The 17668-nt window shown below is 39.5% G+C and overlaps 1 protein-coding gene across 2 annotated transcripts in view; it reads right to left on the reverse strand.

The window, feature by feature from the left end:
- The window catches only part of Efr3a (EFR3 homolog A), an 86419-nt gene that overhangs the window by 47744 nt on the left and 21007 nt on the right, over nucleotides 1-17668 (reverse strand). Inside the window, exons 2-4 of one of the 2 annotated variants that reach the window (XM_045142747.1) lie at nucleotides 6235-6311; nucleotides 2420-2547; nucleotides 718-868 (exon numbers count right to left, since the gene is read on the reverse strand). In XM_045142747.1, the coding sequence (XP_044998682.1) occupies nucleotides 718-868; nucleotides 2420-2547; nucleotides 6235-6311 (356 nt within the window). Of the gene's footprint in view, nucleotides 1-717; nucleotides 869-2419; nucleotides 2548-6166; nucleotides 6312-17668 lie in introns of both variants that reach the window. The other variant, XM_045142748.1, reaches the window with a different exon arrangement.

The raw sequence follows: 17668 nt of genomic DNA on the forward strand, positions 1-17668 counted from the left end.
ATAGCAAGTTGGACATGGTGGCACACACCTTTAATCCCAGCACTAGGGAGGCAGAAGTAGGAGGAGCACTGTGAGTTCAAGGCCACTCTGAGACTACATAGTGAATTCCAGGTCAGCCTTCCTTGGCTACAGCAAGACCCTACCCTGAAAAACAACAAAACAACAACAACAAAAAAAGAAATGACACCAAAAACAGTGAAGAAAAAAAAGTGACAAAGAATACAAATCAAATGTACTTCAAAATTAAAAACTTTAGTGTGTAACAGCACACCATCAAGAAAGTGGGAAGATGAATTACATACAGAATGAGAAAATATGTGTAAGTCATCTCTATGGTAAATGGCTTGTATCAAAAATACATACAGAATTTTTATAACTTAACAATAAAACAGCATAAAATAAGCAGAAGGTCAGCACAGACATTTATCCAGCAACATACAAACAGCCAATGAACACATGCAAAGAAGCTTTAACAGGAAGTTTTCAAGAGAAGAGGTACAAATTCATGAGAGGCAGGTCCACTGTGATTGTTATCACAAGTTTTGTTAAGGAGCAACAGGAAAGAGTCCAGATTAAGTGTTCTAGTTATTCTATCTATACTGGTTGTTAAAGTGCCATAATTAGGGAACTGGCCTTTACCAGATATAATAATTTTAAGCAGAAATTAATTCTAGATATGCTAATGAAAGTTATTAAGAGAATAGTAGTTTTGCTTACAGAATTTGTTCCAAGAACTTGAAGCTTTGGTTCCCCTGATTCTAGGAGCTTTGCCACCATGTGAAGGAAGCTCTCCACAAACGGCTTGATGCTCTGAGAATGGCAGGCCATGAGAAGCTGGTCCAATGCCTCCATGGCAATTAGAACGTACCTGATCAACAGACAAACAATGTTAAAGCACTTTTAGCTCTCATTCCCTGTAAGTGGTTTTCATGGAATAATTACACCAAGTTTATTTATATGCAGCAAACACAGAAAGACAACTGAGCACCTTCTAAGTACAGTCTTAATTTTCACACAGTATCTGTAATTTCAGATATAAAATAGCCCCCAGGATGAAGCATACCAACACCAGACTGCACGGCTCTATTTCCTTTTGCAAACAGCTCTTGCGGAATTCCTTTAACATTATGCTTGTGTAATTTTCTCTGAAAGCCACAGGCATTATCTAGGCTGTTAATCCTATTTGTGTGTCTATGTCCCCAAACAGTTATTAAAACAACACCTTAGGTTTCCAACATGATCACTTTATATCTGGAAATATCTATTGACAAAACAGTCTCGGTAACAGAATATGCTAAGAAAATGTCTCAGAAAATTTATAAACAAACCATTCTTAAATCTTGTATGTAATAGTTGTTAATGCTCATACAAGGATTCAATCTTAACATATAATTCATTCTTTAGATAATCTACCAGCTGACTATTGAATTATTTGTGCTATCTATGAACCACTAGAAGGTTCTGGGTGGTAACATGGAGGCCCAGTAAGCCAACATTACTGCTTGGAAAATGGAGTACTTTATGAAACAAGGATCAGAAAATAGCAATACAGAAAAGTAGTTCCTTTTCAAATTGCAAAGTTACCACCATCCAGCCCAGAGAATAGGTTAAGATGGGACAGCTTTCTTTATAGGCATAGGTTTAACCACTACAGTTCCAAATCAGCATGTTCAGGATTTTATCCCAACATGATTCTCTGTACTCCTCTGAAGGCTGTGTCAAAAAAAAAAAAAAAAAAATTATTAGGGGGCTGGAAAGATGGCTCAGTGGTAATGTATGCTTCCTGCACAAGCATGATGGTCTGTGGCTATCAAGAGTTTGAGTCTCCAGATCCCATGTAAACATTTGTGGATGGTCAGGTGCACCTACAACCTCAGCCCTACAGGGGAGCAAAAGCCCAAAAAATCTTTGGAGTCCCACAAGCTATGGAATCAACAGAGGAGAGTCCAACTCAAAACAAGACCAGACACAAGAACAATGGAGTAGGACACCAGGCATTCAGCTCCAGTTACCCTAGGAGAGTGCTCCATCATATGGGGTGCCACAGGGGCAGATACATGTGCATATATCACATACAAGTATCATACCATACACATGCAAAAAAAAAATAGTGACCAGATCTCTGCTTTCAACTTAGAAAGTGATTTATAAGGACAGTACCACACCTTTTAAGCATCTCACTGTTCTCTTTTCCTGTTTCCCATGACAGAAACTGTAAATATGAATGGATGCTGAAGCTGAGTCTATACATGAAGTCTATACCACCAGGAGGTACGCACAACAATATCTATAAACATTATAACACTTTATTCTTCACATATTATCTTCACCTGACTAGATGGCACAACAATTTACAGAATAACTTTTCCTGGGAGGAATTTTCCAAAGACAAGACATTAGCCACAACCGAGATTCCTACCCAGAACGATGTCTGACGACATCCCTGGTCAACCTTTCTGCCAGGTAGGCACCTATTCGATCCAACTTCTCTGGAGCAGATACTGCATAAAATGTCAGCTTCTCCATATCAGCTTTAACGAGACCATCCTGAAAGTAATGACAAGATCAATTATCCATGTTTTCTTATTTATTTGTATTCATTATTTCATTTAATTGTTGCCAACTCAGATCTTCTTGGGAATCTTGCATGATACCACTACACCAGTGCGCTGTGTGACTCAGATCTTCTTGGACTGAAATTAATCTATATATATGCCAAAGTTTTCTGGGTATTAAACTTCTTAGTGCTAATATTAACCATTCCAAATACATACAAGTTTCTCATAAATTACCCCATTATGGCAAAAGGACTTAAGCAGTTCTTCACAATGACTGTCTTCAACACTTTCCTTTACAGATAAGGACAAAGACTAGCTTAATTAACCATACAGTATAGGGAATGGGACATATTTTAATATATTTTATATTCAGTTTAAAACATTTCAAAATGAATTTCCTTCAGCTCATCAATTTTCAATGTTCTATTAGTCTATACTCCACTTCATATAGAACAGTAAGCACAGAGCTTTCTTAGTAACTCAGAACTCACTGGTATCAGTGTAAGTTTACTATAATTAATGAATGAGAACATATTTGGAATGCTATTGATCTATGCTTCATCAGTGTATTTAAAAAAAAAAGATCACATGAACAGTAAGAGGTCTGACCTAAGATTAGAAACCAGTTATCTGTCTCCATGCCATAAAGAAGATTCTATTGATTTCCCCCACCTTGATGAGTCAGTCTAGCTCACTGTTTTGACCAGGCATCATTCAAGAACTAAGTGCTATTTAGAAAACAGGACAAGATGGGCCAGGAGGTCACAGGATTGCTTTAAACGGTGAATCCACAGTGAACCATCTGCATGTGTGCTTTACCTCATCTGCCCCTCGGCCACCTGGTCACATGCTGCCATGTCCTAACATATTCTGGACCCACCTACTTTGCTCACACTTGCTTCTTTGCAGTAATATCAGATAGTTCACAATCGTCTGTCAATCAATTCTTTCGCTGTCTACCTTGCCAGCCCTCCTAGAGGCAGAGGTACCCTTCTGGAGTTCTCCCAGGTGACACCATTCACCCTGAGAGCTCAGCTTCCCTTGAAAAGCATCAGATGGCCTCCCCAAGCTCTCCAGAAGGGGTGAGATGCTCCGACTGTGCATTCTTTTAGCCTGCTGCACTTATCTCCACTATTATACTCAACATACTGTTTTTTCACTCATTAAACAAATACTAAATGCCAACCCAATGGCATGCCCAGCACTATGACAGACTCCAAAGAAGTGATGCTCAGCAAACGGCAGCATTTTCTCAGCGACTCCTTGTGAGCACTTTGAGATGGGTACTATTTACTGCTTCCATGGCATGATGTCACACTTGCCTTCACATGGCTGATAATTATAGGAAATCTTGCATTTGTCCTTCACTAGAATGAGCTTTGAAGGGAGGGACTATGGCATGTATACTTGTGCATCTAAGAATCTGTCAGACTCATTTCAGACACCCTACAAGATTTTAAGCTGTTGTTTAATAAGTTAATATGACAAATGTGTAATGATTATCACATATGTATAAGGTTCAAGCACCTTTTAAAAATTTATTTCACAGGTAACTGCTATTTAAATATTTATTTTTTTATAAGACAGAAGGGAGGGAGGGAATATGGGCATGTCAGGACCTCCTGCCACTGTGAACAAACTCAAGATGCAAGTGCCACCATGCACATTTGGTTTATGGGGGTTCTGGGAAATCTAGATCCCTAGGCTTCGTAGGCAAGCGCCTTAACTGCTAAGATTTCTCTCCAGCCCATAACGATTTAAATAAGTGTTTTCTGAATCTTTGACAAAATACCTAGGCTATACCCATTTCCAGGGGCATATGTTGTTAGCTCCATTTCGGATGCTCAGAACTCAACACCAGCTACAAGTTAAAGGTGAGTGGATGGAGTGGATGTTGAAGCCTGCCCACCACGTCCCTCCCACTGCCAGCTATCTACCCTTCAGAACCTTGTGGCCCAGACACCTCTGTAATACAATTACCTGAATACTGAATTTACTGACACACATGAATGGAATTTCATATCAGAAACCATGGTGAACAACTAGGTGAAAGGAATCTTCATTTGGACTGAGTCTAAAGGACCAACTTGTCCTTTACCTTGAATGTACCTTACAGTCCAGGCTTATTCTCTTTCCCCTCATTTGCAATGAAGGCAACAATCTCTACCTCTACATGGGGACATCCTTCAAAGCTGAGAAAATCTCACTTCCTCTGAGAATGATTCCCAGAGACTGCACACTCACAATGGTACCTTCTTGTTTGAGAGACAAACAGTTACTACTTGTATTTTACTTATGTAATATTTAATATGCTTTATTTCAATTGATGGGAAGCCTCCTTAAAAGCAGGTATCATAATTTATAGTTTTCTTACATGCCATAAATTATCCAGGATCTCTGGCTACTAACAGTACTTATAGTTAACTTCACATGCATGCATACATACATACACATGTATGTATATATGCGTTTGATATACATGTGTGATGACTGTTTAAACATATACATGAGATTGTTTAAACATTTAATTAAAAGTAGAATATCCCAACATGAAATTATATTAGATTGTTTAAAATTAAACAATTTCACAATTAAATGTTAAACAAATTAACAACTAAATTAAATTAAATGGCTAATTTAACAATTAAGTTGTTAAAATGTGTCATATATACATTTGTTTAAACATCTATATATAATACATATAGGACCATTTAAATACATTTAAAAGCAGCATGTATTGACATTAAATTAACATTATAAGCACAGACTTCTATATAGTTGGCTCCATTTAAAAAAGTCAATTCTGAAAAATCAAGTTTGTTTGTACAACACTTTATGTCCATTTAACACAAGTCTAATGGATCCTTTAAAAAAAAAATCTATGGTATTATCCAACAAAACCACTCAAATCAGTAGCTCTGAAATCAGGATTCCTCCCGTATATATTTTAGTTTACTTTTTTTAAAGTAAGCAGGTTATTTTCATTGTTTTTTATGTTGGTAGTAATGGTGGCATTTGGGAATAGAGTTTCGTTACTGTAGCTGACACTGGCCTCTCTCTGGCCTCTCTCTGAGTTTTCTACTTTAGCTTCCAATTCCAAATGTTGGAATTGTGTACATATACCACACCTGACTAAACATTATGTAAAAAGCAGACTCTATCTAAAATATTCTTTTATGACCTCAATTCTCTTCTATAAACTGTGCAGCCCATCCCAACTTGTTCTTTGGATCTTAGATTTTAATTCCTTTACTCTTATTTCCTAAGCCTAATTAGATTATCACCCCTCTCTGTCCACCCCGCAACTCCTTTCCCCACTGCATTGCTGACATATTTATCTACGTATGAGCTTGCTGAGCATAGGAGCCATGTCTAACTTCACAGCAATACTTAAGCACATAGCATAAATGATGTGGCACCAGGTCATAGGTGTTGGATGAATGATGACTACAAAAGAAAATCAAGCATCTCTCACTCCAGATTTGTGCCTAACATGAAAGAGACAGGCAAGCAAGAGTCACTTAAAAGTTAAAAAAGAGAACTACTTTAAAAACTGGTACACATGATGAGACGAAGGGATACAAGTAGAAAAATGAAATTAGGGAAACCTTAGGGAGGTGAGCAGGGGTAGAATGGGTCAGCAAAGAGAAGGGTCAGTGGAGGTAGATCAAATTACTTTTGGGTCTTCAGGGAATATGTTGTCCACCAGGCGCTTGTAGCGAGGACGCAGAGCAGAACAGCAGCAACACACTCCTGTTTAAAAAGAGAGGGTAGGCGCAGAGATTAATATCGCACAATGACCCAGAAATTCTAACATTTCTAGTATACTACAAGCAATTTAAAGATAACATCACCTTACACAGAATAAAGGCACGCAAATACAGCAATAAATGGGAAAGTTAAATTTCTTACCTCTTTCTCAAAGACCTGAAAGTTGCTAAGAATTTCATGGTCACATATACATCTTGTACCAAATCTGTTTTATTAAGAAAACACAGGAACCAAACCTGACTTTAGCTTCTTCTTATTTCCAGCAACTCCCTGCACACGCTGGTCTCCTTCATTCCAGCCCTGCATCTCCTTTCCAGTACAAACATGTCAGGTCCCTCTAAATTTCCTCTAACTAGCTATCTAGCAGACTATCAACTATCTTCTTCAGGTAAATGGCTAGCCTCAGCCTGCTCTACTTTCTTCTTTCCACAGCATTAATCATATTACAACTCAAGTAGCTTCCCTAGAAAAATCTGCATTCTATCTACTTCAACAATACCTTCCTTACTATGTTTTCCACTTTACCAGCCCAGCTCAGATTTCATGTTACCTGGACCTGTTCCTACAGGTTCCTGTCCTGTTTCCCATCCTCCTCTATGGTTCCTACACAGAGGGAGTGTTTACATCCCTCCTCCAGCAATATTATCACACTGAAACTTCCAGTACCTACTGATACAATATTTGTTTAAATTTCCTAATGTTTCACAACCTTCAAACCTGTAACTTGTTACTAAGTCATTCTTTGTATTTCACAAACAGTATATTCCAAAATAGCTTAATGTTGTGATGAGTATATTCTAGTCTATGAAAACATGTTGAAACGAAATAAAAAATGCAAGCAAAGACTTTAGGATCTACAACACATATGGCAAAGGATATGTGTCTAACTTATAAACCCTTTACAGAAACAAGATTAATAAATAAACAGAAAGAGGCAGGACCCAGAAGATCCGGATTCATTCCAGTTCTTCTACTTGAATAGCTATGTGACTTGGATAAGCAACATCACCTATCCGGGAAGAACTGTGAACGTGAGGGATATTTTTTTTATCCTGCAAACCAATAACTTAATAAGAAAACTGGTCTTGAGACAATATAAAATGATTCCCAAGATTTATAAAGCTGGTTGGGAGGATTTATCAGTATTATCTATATTTATATAGAAGCCAAAATAATAACATGAAAAAAAATTGAAACAGAAGAAACAGTAATGTTACTTAAGAAGTAATTTTCTCCAGAGCTCACATTTCTTACAAAGTATGCATCATTCATTCATGCACTTAGTTACCAAGTGTTAAATCAGTGCCTAGCACTGGCCAAAATAAATAAAACTGAGCAGAGATTTGCACATCTTATTTCATGATCAGAAAGTACTGTGCATACACTGTTTAATATTCCCATCAAAGAGTAAGGCCAGACTATCACTACCACTTTACAGAAACTGCAGCAAAGGCAATCTAGGAACTTGGTCACAGTAAAGGATGGATAAGAATCCAGTGTCTGCAATGAATACCCTGGGCTCTTCCTATAGTTTAGACACAAGAAAGTGCAAGTGGGATAGTAGCCTGATAGAACTTACAGCCTGTTGGGAGTTATCAAATAATTCAGCAATATGTGTTTAGGCTGTATATGCCGATAATATTAAATGTGAACCACTGTTCAGATGTTTCCTAATAGAATAAAACATTCCAAAGACAACATATACTTCAGAGGCAATATTTCAGATTAACATCAAAATACTTGAATATTAGTTAGACTAAAAAGCAAGACAAAGGTTTCTATAGCAAAGAAGAAAAGCTAAATTAACACAAATCAAAAATGATATTTCTGTGTCTAGTATACCTAGTACAAAAAAATCTTGAAATACATATTGTGCTGGCAATAAAATAAAATCAACTGTGCACTGTGCAGCTAGTATACACACACAAAGGAACAGGGATGACTCAAAGCTTTTATCTGATAAGAAGATTAGGGTGAATACTTGCTTAGAATGCTGGGCCAAGCAGTAAACTCAAGTTGTCACAGCAAAATGAATGCAAAACAAGTCCCAATGCTTTAAGTATTCTATCAATTTTGGTATTTTCAGTGAAAAGATTCTTAGCAAACTATTACAGCTCACTTACAGTGGTGTTTTCTGATATTACACAATGTTTTCCATTTAAAGGGGGTTTCGAATGAGTAAATTTGGAATGCAAGCAATAATCCCGACTCCCAGAAGCTGAGATCTATGGGGAAGCAGATGGGCCGAAGGCCAATGTGCAATAGGCAGTGAGGAGAGTAGAGCATGGGCTCTGCAGTCGGACAGACCTCGGAGAACCACCCAAGGCCTCTCACTGTCTCACAGGCAGATGGGTTAATTACTTGAGTACACATACGTTCTCTCCTTCTCATAAAATAATAATAATAATGTCTTCTCCATAACTATTGCTCAACAGGTCGGGGTCAGAGGAACAGCAATCTCAACCTCCATCTGATGGCTTCAAAGGGTAGCTGCCACACTACATTCAAGTACCAGACCGTCTGTAAGTTATTTTAAACACTTTTGTCTACAACTCTGACAGCAATAAAGTTTGCATACAACAGAGGAAGACAGCACTGCTGTGTCAAGAACTGATCACAGAGAATGTCTCAGGAGGGTCCACTGACATGAAAGCTGACATAAAGTTAGAACGTGGTGAAAAGAACAATCACAAGCTCTTAACTATAAGCATAAAAGCACACAAGAGGAAAGCTCGAGACCTACTCAGATATAGGAACACTGAGGACTCCCCTGAAGGAAATTCATACGGCTTTTCCAGGTCAGCTGCAGGTACCTGACTGTAGTCCTTCATGTCGGACTGCTGTCTGCTCAGTTGGCCCGCTTGCTTCTTGATCCCTTTGCTTACTGTTCAGTAAGTGCCTAGTTCATTTTACTTTTAATTAATTAGCAGAAGGTGCAGAGCTTATCTAACTTCTGGCTGACATCAAATATAAAGCTACCAAGCCTTTGACAATAACCATATCAAATTCTGCTAAGAAGGCCAATTAGCTAAAATAAAATAAAAGTACTTGTACTCCTAGCTTAATAAAAATCATTTTCTTTTAGTTTAAATAGGGAAGTAAGCCTACCCTTTTTCCTTAAAACAGTCCTTACTCCTGATCATCCTAACTTCTGCTTGTATCCAACAAACTTACTTGAGCCTAAGACTACCCCACTTGCACACTCCAGCTTTCTGTAGAAGGAAAGGGGCAAGGCATACTACAAAACACCTTAAGCTATAAACAAGGGTAAGAAATACAAATTCAGCCTTTAAATTTGGTTTGCACACAATAAAGCAAAAGGTGGGCCAGTATTCTCCTAAAGTATGTGATACTCAGAACCCTAACTATGATGCAAGAAATCAGAAGACTCGGGCTGGAGAGATGGCATAGTGGTTAAGCGCTTGCCTGTGAAGCTTAAGGACCCCGGTTCGAGGCTCAATTCCCCAGGGCCCACGTTAGCCAGATGCACAAGGGGGCACACGAGTCTGGAGTTCGTTTGCAGTGGCTGGAAGCCCTGGCACGCCCATTCTCTCTCTCACTCTCTATCTGCCTCTTTCTCTTTCTGTCACTCTCAAATAAATAAAAAATCTTAAAAAAAAAAAAAAAAAAGAAATCAGAAGACTTAAGTGAGGTAACTACCCTCACATAGGAGAGGAAATTATGACCCAAACAGTGACAAGTGAATACTCCAGTAGTATGCAAGCAGATTTAAGGATGTCTAGGAGGAACATCTGAGCCTGAGAGAGTAAGCAGAAACCCCTGCCACCTACCCATCATAATCAAGACTCCTAAGTTGTTAACATACAAAGTATCTGAATGTGGGCGTCACTATGAAACAATCTTTTTGTTGTTCTTAGTAAGTCATACACACTCCTAAGTTTCTTCTCTAAAAGACGTATCAAGAAAACTTCATCTCCTGAACTCCAGCATCTCTAAGTCCTCACAAAGGGGTAAGCCTTATCAACCTCTGGGAGAGGAAGCAGCCTTATGGGTGTTATAGCCAGTTTCCCCATGCCGGTGTTTGGCACACCCTCCTGTTGCTGTAGTCCACCTTATGTTGGCCAGGGGGTGATGTCCACCCTCTGCTCATGCCATCGTTTTTCCCTGCCATCGTGGAGCTTCCCCTCGAGCCTGTAAGCCAAAATAAATCTCTTTTTCCCAGAAGCAGCTCTTGGTTGGGTGATTTCTACCAGCAATGTGAACCGGACTGCAACACACCTTTAACTGTTAAGCCATCTCCCTGGCACCTCAAACTCAAGTATTTTTAACAATTCACATTTCGAGTCTCTGCAGAGACATCCAAGTGAACAGAGACAGAAAAAAAATTCACTCTTAAGAACTCTAGCTCTGTAATTCCCAAAATCTAACACATGCTCTGTCTCTTGCTCCCCCCACCACACACACACACACACACACACACAGACAGAGAGAGAGAGAGAGAGAGGCTAGACTATAATATGGAAGTCACTGAAGTACTTCAACACACATGTAAAAACAATTCTGAACAACATCAGAAAATTAAAAAGGTTGGGCTGGAGAGATGGCTTAGCAGTTAAGCGCTTGCCTGTGAAGCCTAAGGACCCCGGTTCGAGGCTCGGTTCCCCAGGTCCCACGTTAGCCAAATGTACAAGGGGGCGCACGTGTCTGGAGTTTGTTTGCAGAGGCTGGAAGCCCTGGCACGCCCGTTCTCTCTCTCTCCCTCTATCTGTCTTTCTCTCTGTGTCTGTCGCTCTCAAATAAAATATAATAAAAATAATTTAAAAAAAAAGAAAATTAAAAAGGTTGACACAGGTTTAAAAATTACATTTTAAAACAAGTCATAGACATAAGAGGACAAGAAATACTTATGTGAAATGGACCGCACAGTCAAAAAGGTCACTGAAGCTCAGCCGAGAGAACACAGAGAACACAGTTACACTCCAGGTGACACAACCGGAATGCTAAGGCCCCCTGAGGAGCAAGCAGGACTGAGCTACAGCGTAAAGTGAAGCGACGAAGCACAGCTGCAAAGAAACAGAAACCCAAACACACTTCAGAGGTCAGAGCCCAAAAGAAGCCTGGGAGATGTCCAAAAGGAAACAAACAAAAGAACTTGGTGACTAGAGATGTGGACTAAGATGGGAGAACAAAGAGTCTTATCTTCAGGAAAATGTTCCCTTTAAAAGGATTTTAATCCATTAGAGGAGTATTTTATTACATGACTCTTTCCACATGTAATTATATACCATCTCTTCTTTCATTCTCAATTTCACTACTTGGTTTTTTATTCCCAGATGCATAAATATTATGGGGGGAAAAGGGCAACACAGACATGAATAGACTTTCAGCTCTGTTTCAGATGGTCTCCCTACGACTGCAGTATTTTGCTCTATAATAGGCATTACATATGGAGTAAACTCCACATATATTTTCAAACTGCTTAGATACTACCAGTATTTTTTAAATTTATTTATTCTTTTTTTTTCAAAATTTTTATTAACATGTTCCATGATTATAAAAAATATCCCATGGTAATACCCTCCCTCCCCCGACCCGCACTTTCCCCTTTGAAATTCCATTCTCCATCATATTACCTCCCATCTCAATCATTGTACTTACATATATACAATACCAACCTATTAAGTACCCTCCTTCCTTTCTCTTCCCTTTATATCTCCTTTTTAACTTACTGGCCTCTGCTACTAAGTATTTTCCTTCTCATGCAGAAGCCCAATCATCTACTACCAGTGTTTTTTAAAGGTAACTTTTATTACAAGTCAGCCTATTAATCTATATTCAACCACTGGCTTTTTTTCTGTTATTACAAAGGATCCTAGATATGGTCTACTTAAAATAAGTCAATGTATAGATTATATCTAGGTTTAACTTGACTATCATCTACCAAGTTTACCAAGAATGACTTAAATACTACTAAGTAGCATTCCCAAGGACCAAAGCAATAAAAGCAAGAATACTCCTAGCTTTCGGGGAATAACACTCCAACAGACAGCTGCTCTGTGAAAACCCCTGAAATCATTGATTGGTTTAATGCAAAATTAAAATGAGAAAACGTAATCCCTGCTCACTTCCTCTGCCCGACTGGGCTTAATGTGCATCCACGAAGGACAAAGAGACCAGCCACGGCCGGAAAGAAGGACACTCAGCCTCCACTGCTCACAGGACATGACGTGTGGCTTATTCCTCTTTCTGAGGACACATCACTGGAGCCTCTTCAAGGTGCTTGGTTGACAGCCACAGCAAGGAGAGTGAACTACTTGTGTGTCCCTGTCTCTTTGAGGTAAGCAGATGCTACAGAACTGAAAACTGGAATGGTGCATGACTCCCTTCCTTTTTGACAGATGCAATACTGACTTAAGCCCACAGTGATGTTAGTGGGACTGTTATAACTACAAAAAGAATTAATACCTTCTTCACTTGTGACTGTAACAACATGCAAGCAGTGACTTTTCTCTCATATCAAACCACTGTACTTTGATTCGCTTCACAGAGCAAGCATGTTTCAGAGGGAAGGCGGGATTTTTGTAATAACCTAAGAGTAAAATTAGGAAGCAGGATTTAAAGAAAAAAAAATAGAGGAAAGGGAAAAGGCTACAGAGAATTCATAATGAAACTGATAAAACAAATATTAGATACTAATAAGTTTTAAAGGTTCTATTAAAACACAGCCTAACAAAAATACTAACTTGTACAAAAAGAAATAAAACAAAAGTAAACTCTTCCTCTCTTAAGTTGCTTCTTGTCAGTTTTGTACCCCAGCAACTAGAAAGTAACTAACTGATGCGGAAGTTTTGGCTGCATCAAGAAATTGTTGCTCTTTGAAAATGGTTTCCAAATCAATGAGACGTCCAGGACCTCATATGATAAAAGCGTATCAAAACCCCTGCAGTTCTGCATGATCCGTGAGTGTCGGCTGGGCGCTTATGATCAGGTTGGTGCAAGGAGAGTCAGCTTGTAAGGGGTGGCTATCCAGGAAGGTGTGCATTTAGTGGCTTTGGGCCTCTTTCAGATGTCACCAGCCAGTGGGTTTATACTGTACCTCTTACTTATAAAGTAAAAGGTGCTTTGTTTGTCACAATCAAGACCTGCTCTCTAAAAGGTTATAAGTTAAATTCCAGTAAAAACTTCCCCAGAATCTGATCTGTAGAAATATACTAGTTGGAGGCTGAAGTCCCTCACGGTGGGGAAGGTCAGAGCAGAAGCATGAAACAGCTGGTCACGTTCGTCCACAGGGAGGCAGCAGAGAATGAGCACTGGAGCTCAGCTCACTTTCTCCTCTTATGCAGTCCAGGACCTCAACCCATAGAGTAACCCCACCCACCTCAACTAGCCTATTCTAAAACTCCCTCATAGACATAATCCAGAGTTTTGTCAGCAGTGATTGGAAATCCTATCAAACTGACAACGGAAATTAATCATCACAAGCTACCACAGTTCAAAATTACACTTAAAGCCAGGCATGGTGGCACACGCCTTTAATCTCAGCACTTGGGAGGCAGAGGTAGGAGGACTGCTGTGAGTTCGAGGCCACCCCGAGACTATATAATGAATTCCAGGTTAGTCTGAGCTGGAATGAGATCCTACCTCGAAAAATAAACAAACAAAAACACTTAAAGCCCAGAAGCAAACAAAACTTTTCATCACAAACAAGATGCAGTACTGCTTGAAGTAAGGTTATAAAATGCTCACACTAAAATCAAAATACAGAAAGTTATTAATACAGCAAAAAAACGCTCTGCTGTTAGTTAACAGCAACAGCAACAACTCACTTTGCAAATCACTCATCTAGAGTACCAAGTTCAGAGGAACTTAATATAATTTAGCATCTTGAAAGAAATCAGGAGTGTTAGTAAGAATTATGTTACAACCAGTGACATAAACTTTGGCCATTCTTCCCAAACCAAGACCTTAGATTCTCCTACTTGCTCTCTTTGAACGCTGGGACATTTCTAACATGTCAACTTTTGTATCATGTCAGAAAGTGAAGAAAATCATCAACTGGAGCTGCAGAGACAGTGAGGTGACAAGAAACCCAAAGTACTTCAAGCATTTACCTGGCTTTAATTCTTCTCGTTTTTCTGGTAAACAATAACTACAAAGGAAAAAAAATAATAATACAATAACTTTTAAAAAACCCCAATACTACAACATTTGGAATTACAGTTGTATGATGTTTATTACTTGTTCAAGGTACTACCAGGCAAAGGGGCAGTGTGCAAATACAAATAAATAAAAAACAATGTCCAAACACAGAGATTAAGACTGCTAAGAAATTGGTTTTTACAGAAAATGGTTTAATTCCTTTGCTACAAACAAAGGATACAAATAAAATCATACCAATGGTAAACAAATGAATCTAAATTCACTCTGCCTCTTAGAATTATATATTCCAATATATCAATGCTCTACCACACACAGTATTAACACATTTGCAAGGCACAGTTACCATCACTCCATGCAAAAATCCACATTCTTGAAAGACTTCTGTTTACACTGTGGGGGTTTGATTCAGGAGTCCTCCATAAACTTAACTGTTCTGAATGCTAGGTTCCCAGCTGATGGAGATTTTGGAATTGAATCCTCCAGGAGGCAGTGTATTGTTGAGGTGGGCTTATGGGTGTTATAGCCAGTCTCCGCTTGCCAGTGCTTGGTACACACTCCTGTTGCTATTGTCCACCTGATGTTGGCCAGGGGCTAATGTCCATCCTCTGCTCATGCCATCATTTTCCCCTGCCATCATGGAGTTTCCCCTTGAGTCTGTAAGCCAAAATATGCCTTTTTATTCCCCCCCAAACAAGCTTCTCCTGGTTGGGTGATTTCTACCAGCAATGTGAACATGACTGCAACATTCACCATTCATTCCCATCTGGCGAAAGGCTTCCTCTGCAGAAACCTATCACTGTCTCCATAACACCACGAATCTTCTCTCAAGACAGCCTCAGCCATCTGAAGAACTCCCTGGAGCACTTTCACAAGTGAGTACTCTTACCAGGACCTCCTGTATCAGCCCCTGGTAGTGGACACCAGAATTCCTATATCAACAAATCAGTCTGCCCCACTAATGACTCTCATGCATACCTAAACTGTGAGGCATTCCTCTAAGTAACTGCTTGTCTACTTTGTATCACATGTAAAGAGTCCAGTATAGGGCTGGAGAGATGGCTTAGTGGCTAAGGAACTTGCCTGTGAAGCCAAAGGACCCAGGTTCAATTCCTTAGTACCCACATAAACCAGATGCATGAGGGGGCACATGCATCTGGAGTTCACTTGCACTGGCTAGAGACCCTGGCACACCCATTCTCTCTGTCACCTCTCTATCTCTCTCTCTGCTTGCAAATAAATAAATGAATAAAAAATTTTTTAAAAGAATCCAGTGTATGACTTTTCTTACAACAGGCCTTATGTGTTACATAAAATAAAACGTTATCATGTAGGTCATACCTATAGGATCACCAATAACTGAATTATGTAAATTATGTAAAATTATGTATTATGTAAAAATTATGTAAAATACTATGCAGGATAGGGTATCTAGTGAGTATCAGAAAGAATAAATGATAGTGTATCAAGAAGGTGCAGTCATAATGAAAATCTGTCACTAGTATCTAGTATCTAAGTGCCAAAAGGTGATACATGGGTGACTGGGGGAAATAACTAATATCTCTCCAAGCAACTCATGGTCTAACCTACTTAGCAACAAATAACCAGTTGTGATGCCCACACAAGTGCAATAGTGGCACATAACCATGGTGGGGAACCAACTGCTCTTGATTTGGCTAACTGATCCCCTTAGTGGTACGGGACCCATAGCTGGAGCTGGAAACAAGTCAGAATCATATCCAAACATAAACCCTCTCTCCAATATCAAGCTACCATCAATCATGGGATACAAGAGGGTCTACACCTATTAAACTCTCTATAAAAAAAAAAGTAAGTGTTATTTCATTTGTCCTGGAATTAACTTACTCTCCGTTGGAGAATCTGCTTCCCTTTTTCAGATAGATGCAGATCCTAAGGAGAGAGCCTCCCCATCATACCTCAAAAGGGCCCTGGCTGAAACTAAGGAAAATTAGCCAAACAAGCAAGGGTGCTCTTTTCCTGATGAACCAGATACCAGCACAAGGGGGAAGGAGACAACACAGAGAAAAATCAACTCCTACCAAATCAGAGAGCCAGAGCCTCAGAGGCCCCATCACCTCATCACTGAAGCAGACCAAAAATGAACCCAACATGGCTCAGGGAAGTTTTGCAGAAGAGAAGCGGAAAGAATGTCGGACCCACATGTTGGGTCATGATATGCAGATATTTATCGTACCAATAACTGTGGGCTAACTCCACAAGGCATGACCCATATACCTCAACAAGAAGGGGCCAGTGGGGAGGGGGTAGGTCATGGATGAGCCTAATAATGGTACCAAACTTCCTGTATTTGCTGAATAGAAAAGTAATAAAAATAATAATAAAAGAGAATCTGTCACTAGTGCTGCCACCATCTTTCACTGGGGAGTGGATGTGCTAAGCACCTTGGGTACATGAATACTTGGCAGACTCACACTGGAAATAAACCACAAGGAGGTTCTAAATGACCTTTACAATCCTAAGCCAAGCATTACAAGTAAAGGAAAACAGAAACATGAGAAGACTTTTAAAAGTTTGTTTTCTCTAAGACTACTCCGGTATGTGTGTCTATACTTGAGAGCACTGTGTCCTCCCATCTGCCAACCCTATGCTGTCATGCACTATGGCTGCAGGAAGAGTTACAGGGTCTGAAGGATCTATTCCACTCCCTGGCCCTCTCTGTCCTAGAGAAGACTTCTGCTAAATGAGAGAGGAAGAGCAACTTGACTTCTGCTGAGTCTAAAAGGAACTAAGCACGCCCTAAACAAAAGAACCCTAAATATTCAGCCACTGCACAGGTCCAGCACACAGTTCCTTAAGTAAATGAGCCAACAAAGGGATCCTCAAGATTTCTCTTTCATTCCGGCCCTCCAGGACTCACTCTTCCTGCTTCCATGTGATGAGCGCCGAGTCTGGAAGGATGTCAGTAGGTAGCCACTGCAAGGTCACAGTGGTGTCTCATCAATGGGCTCTCCCTGCAGAAGTCCAGGCATGCTTCTTTTGCTGACCTGGAACGTCCCTTAGATACACCAGGAGGAGAACAGGGTTTCAGAAAAAGAAAGTGAGGAGAAATCTTCATGGTGGGCAAAGGTGTCACAACACAAGTTTTACTGGCAAGAAAAGCTGACATTCTGACTTAAGATGACTTAAATATTTCTGTATTTCAATTAGTTTCAAACCCATAGGGATCAGTATATGACTGC

Source organism: Jaculus jaculus, chromosome 2, assembly GCF_020740685.1.
Source record: "Jaculus jaculus isolate mJacJac1 chromosome 2, mJacJac1.mat.Y.cur, whole genome shotgun sequence".
NCBI lineage: Eukaryota > Metazoa > Chordata > Mammalia > Rodentia > Dipodidae > Jaculus > Jaculus jaculus.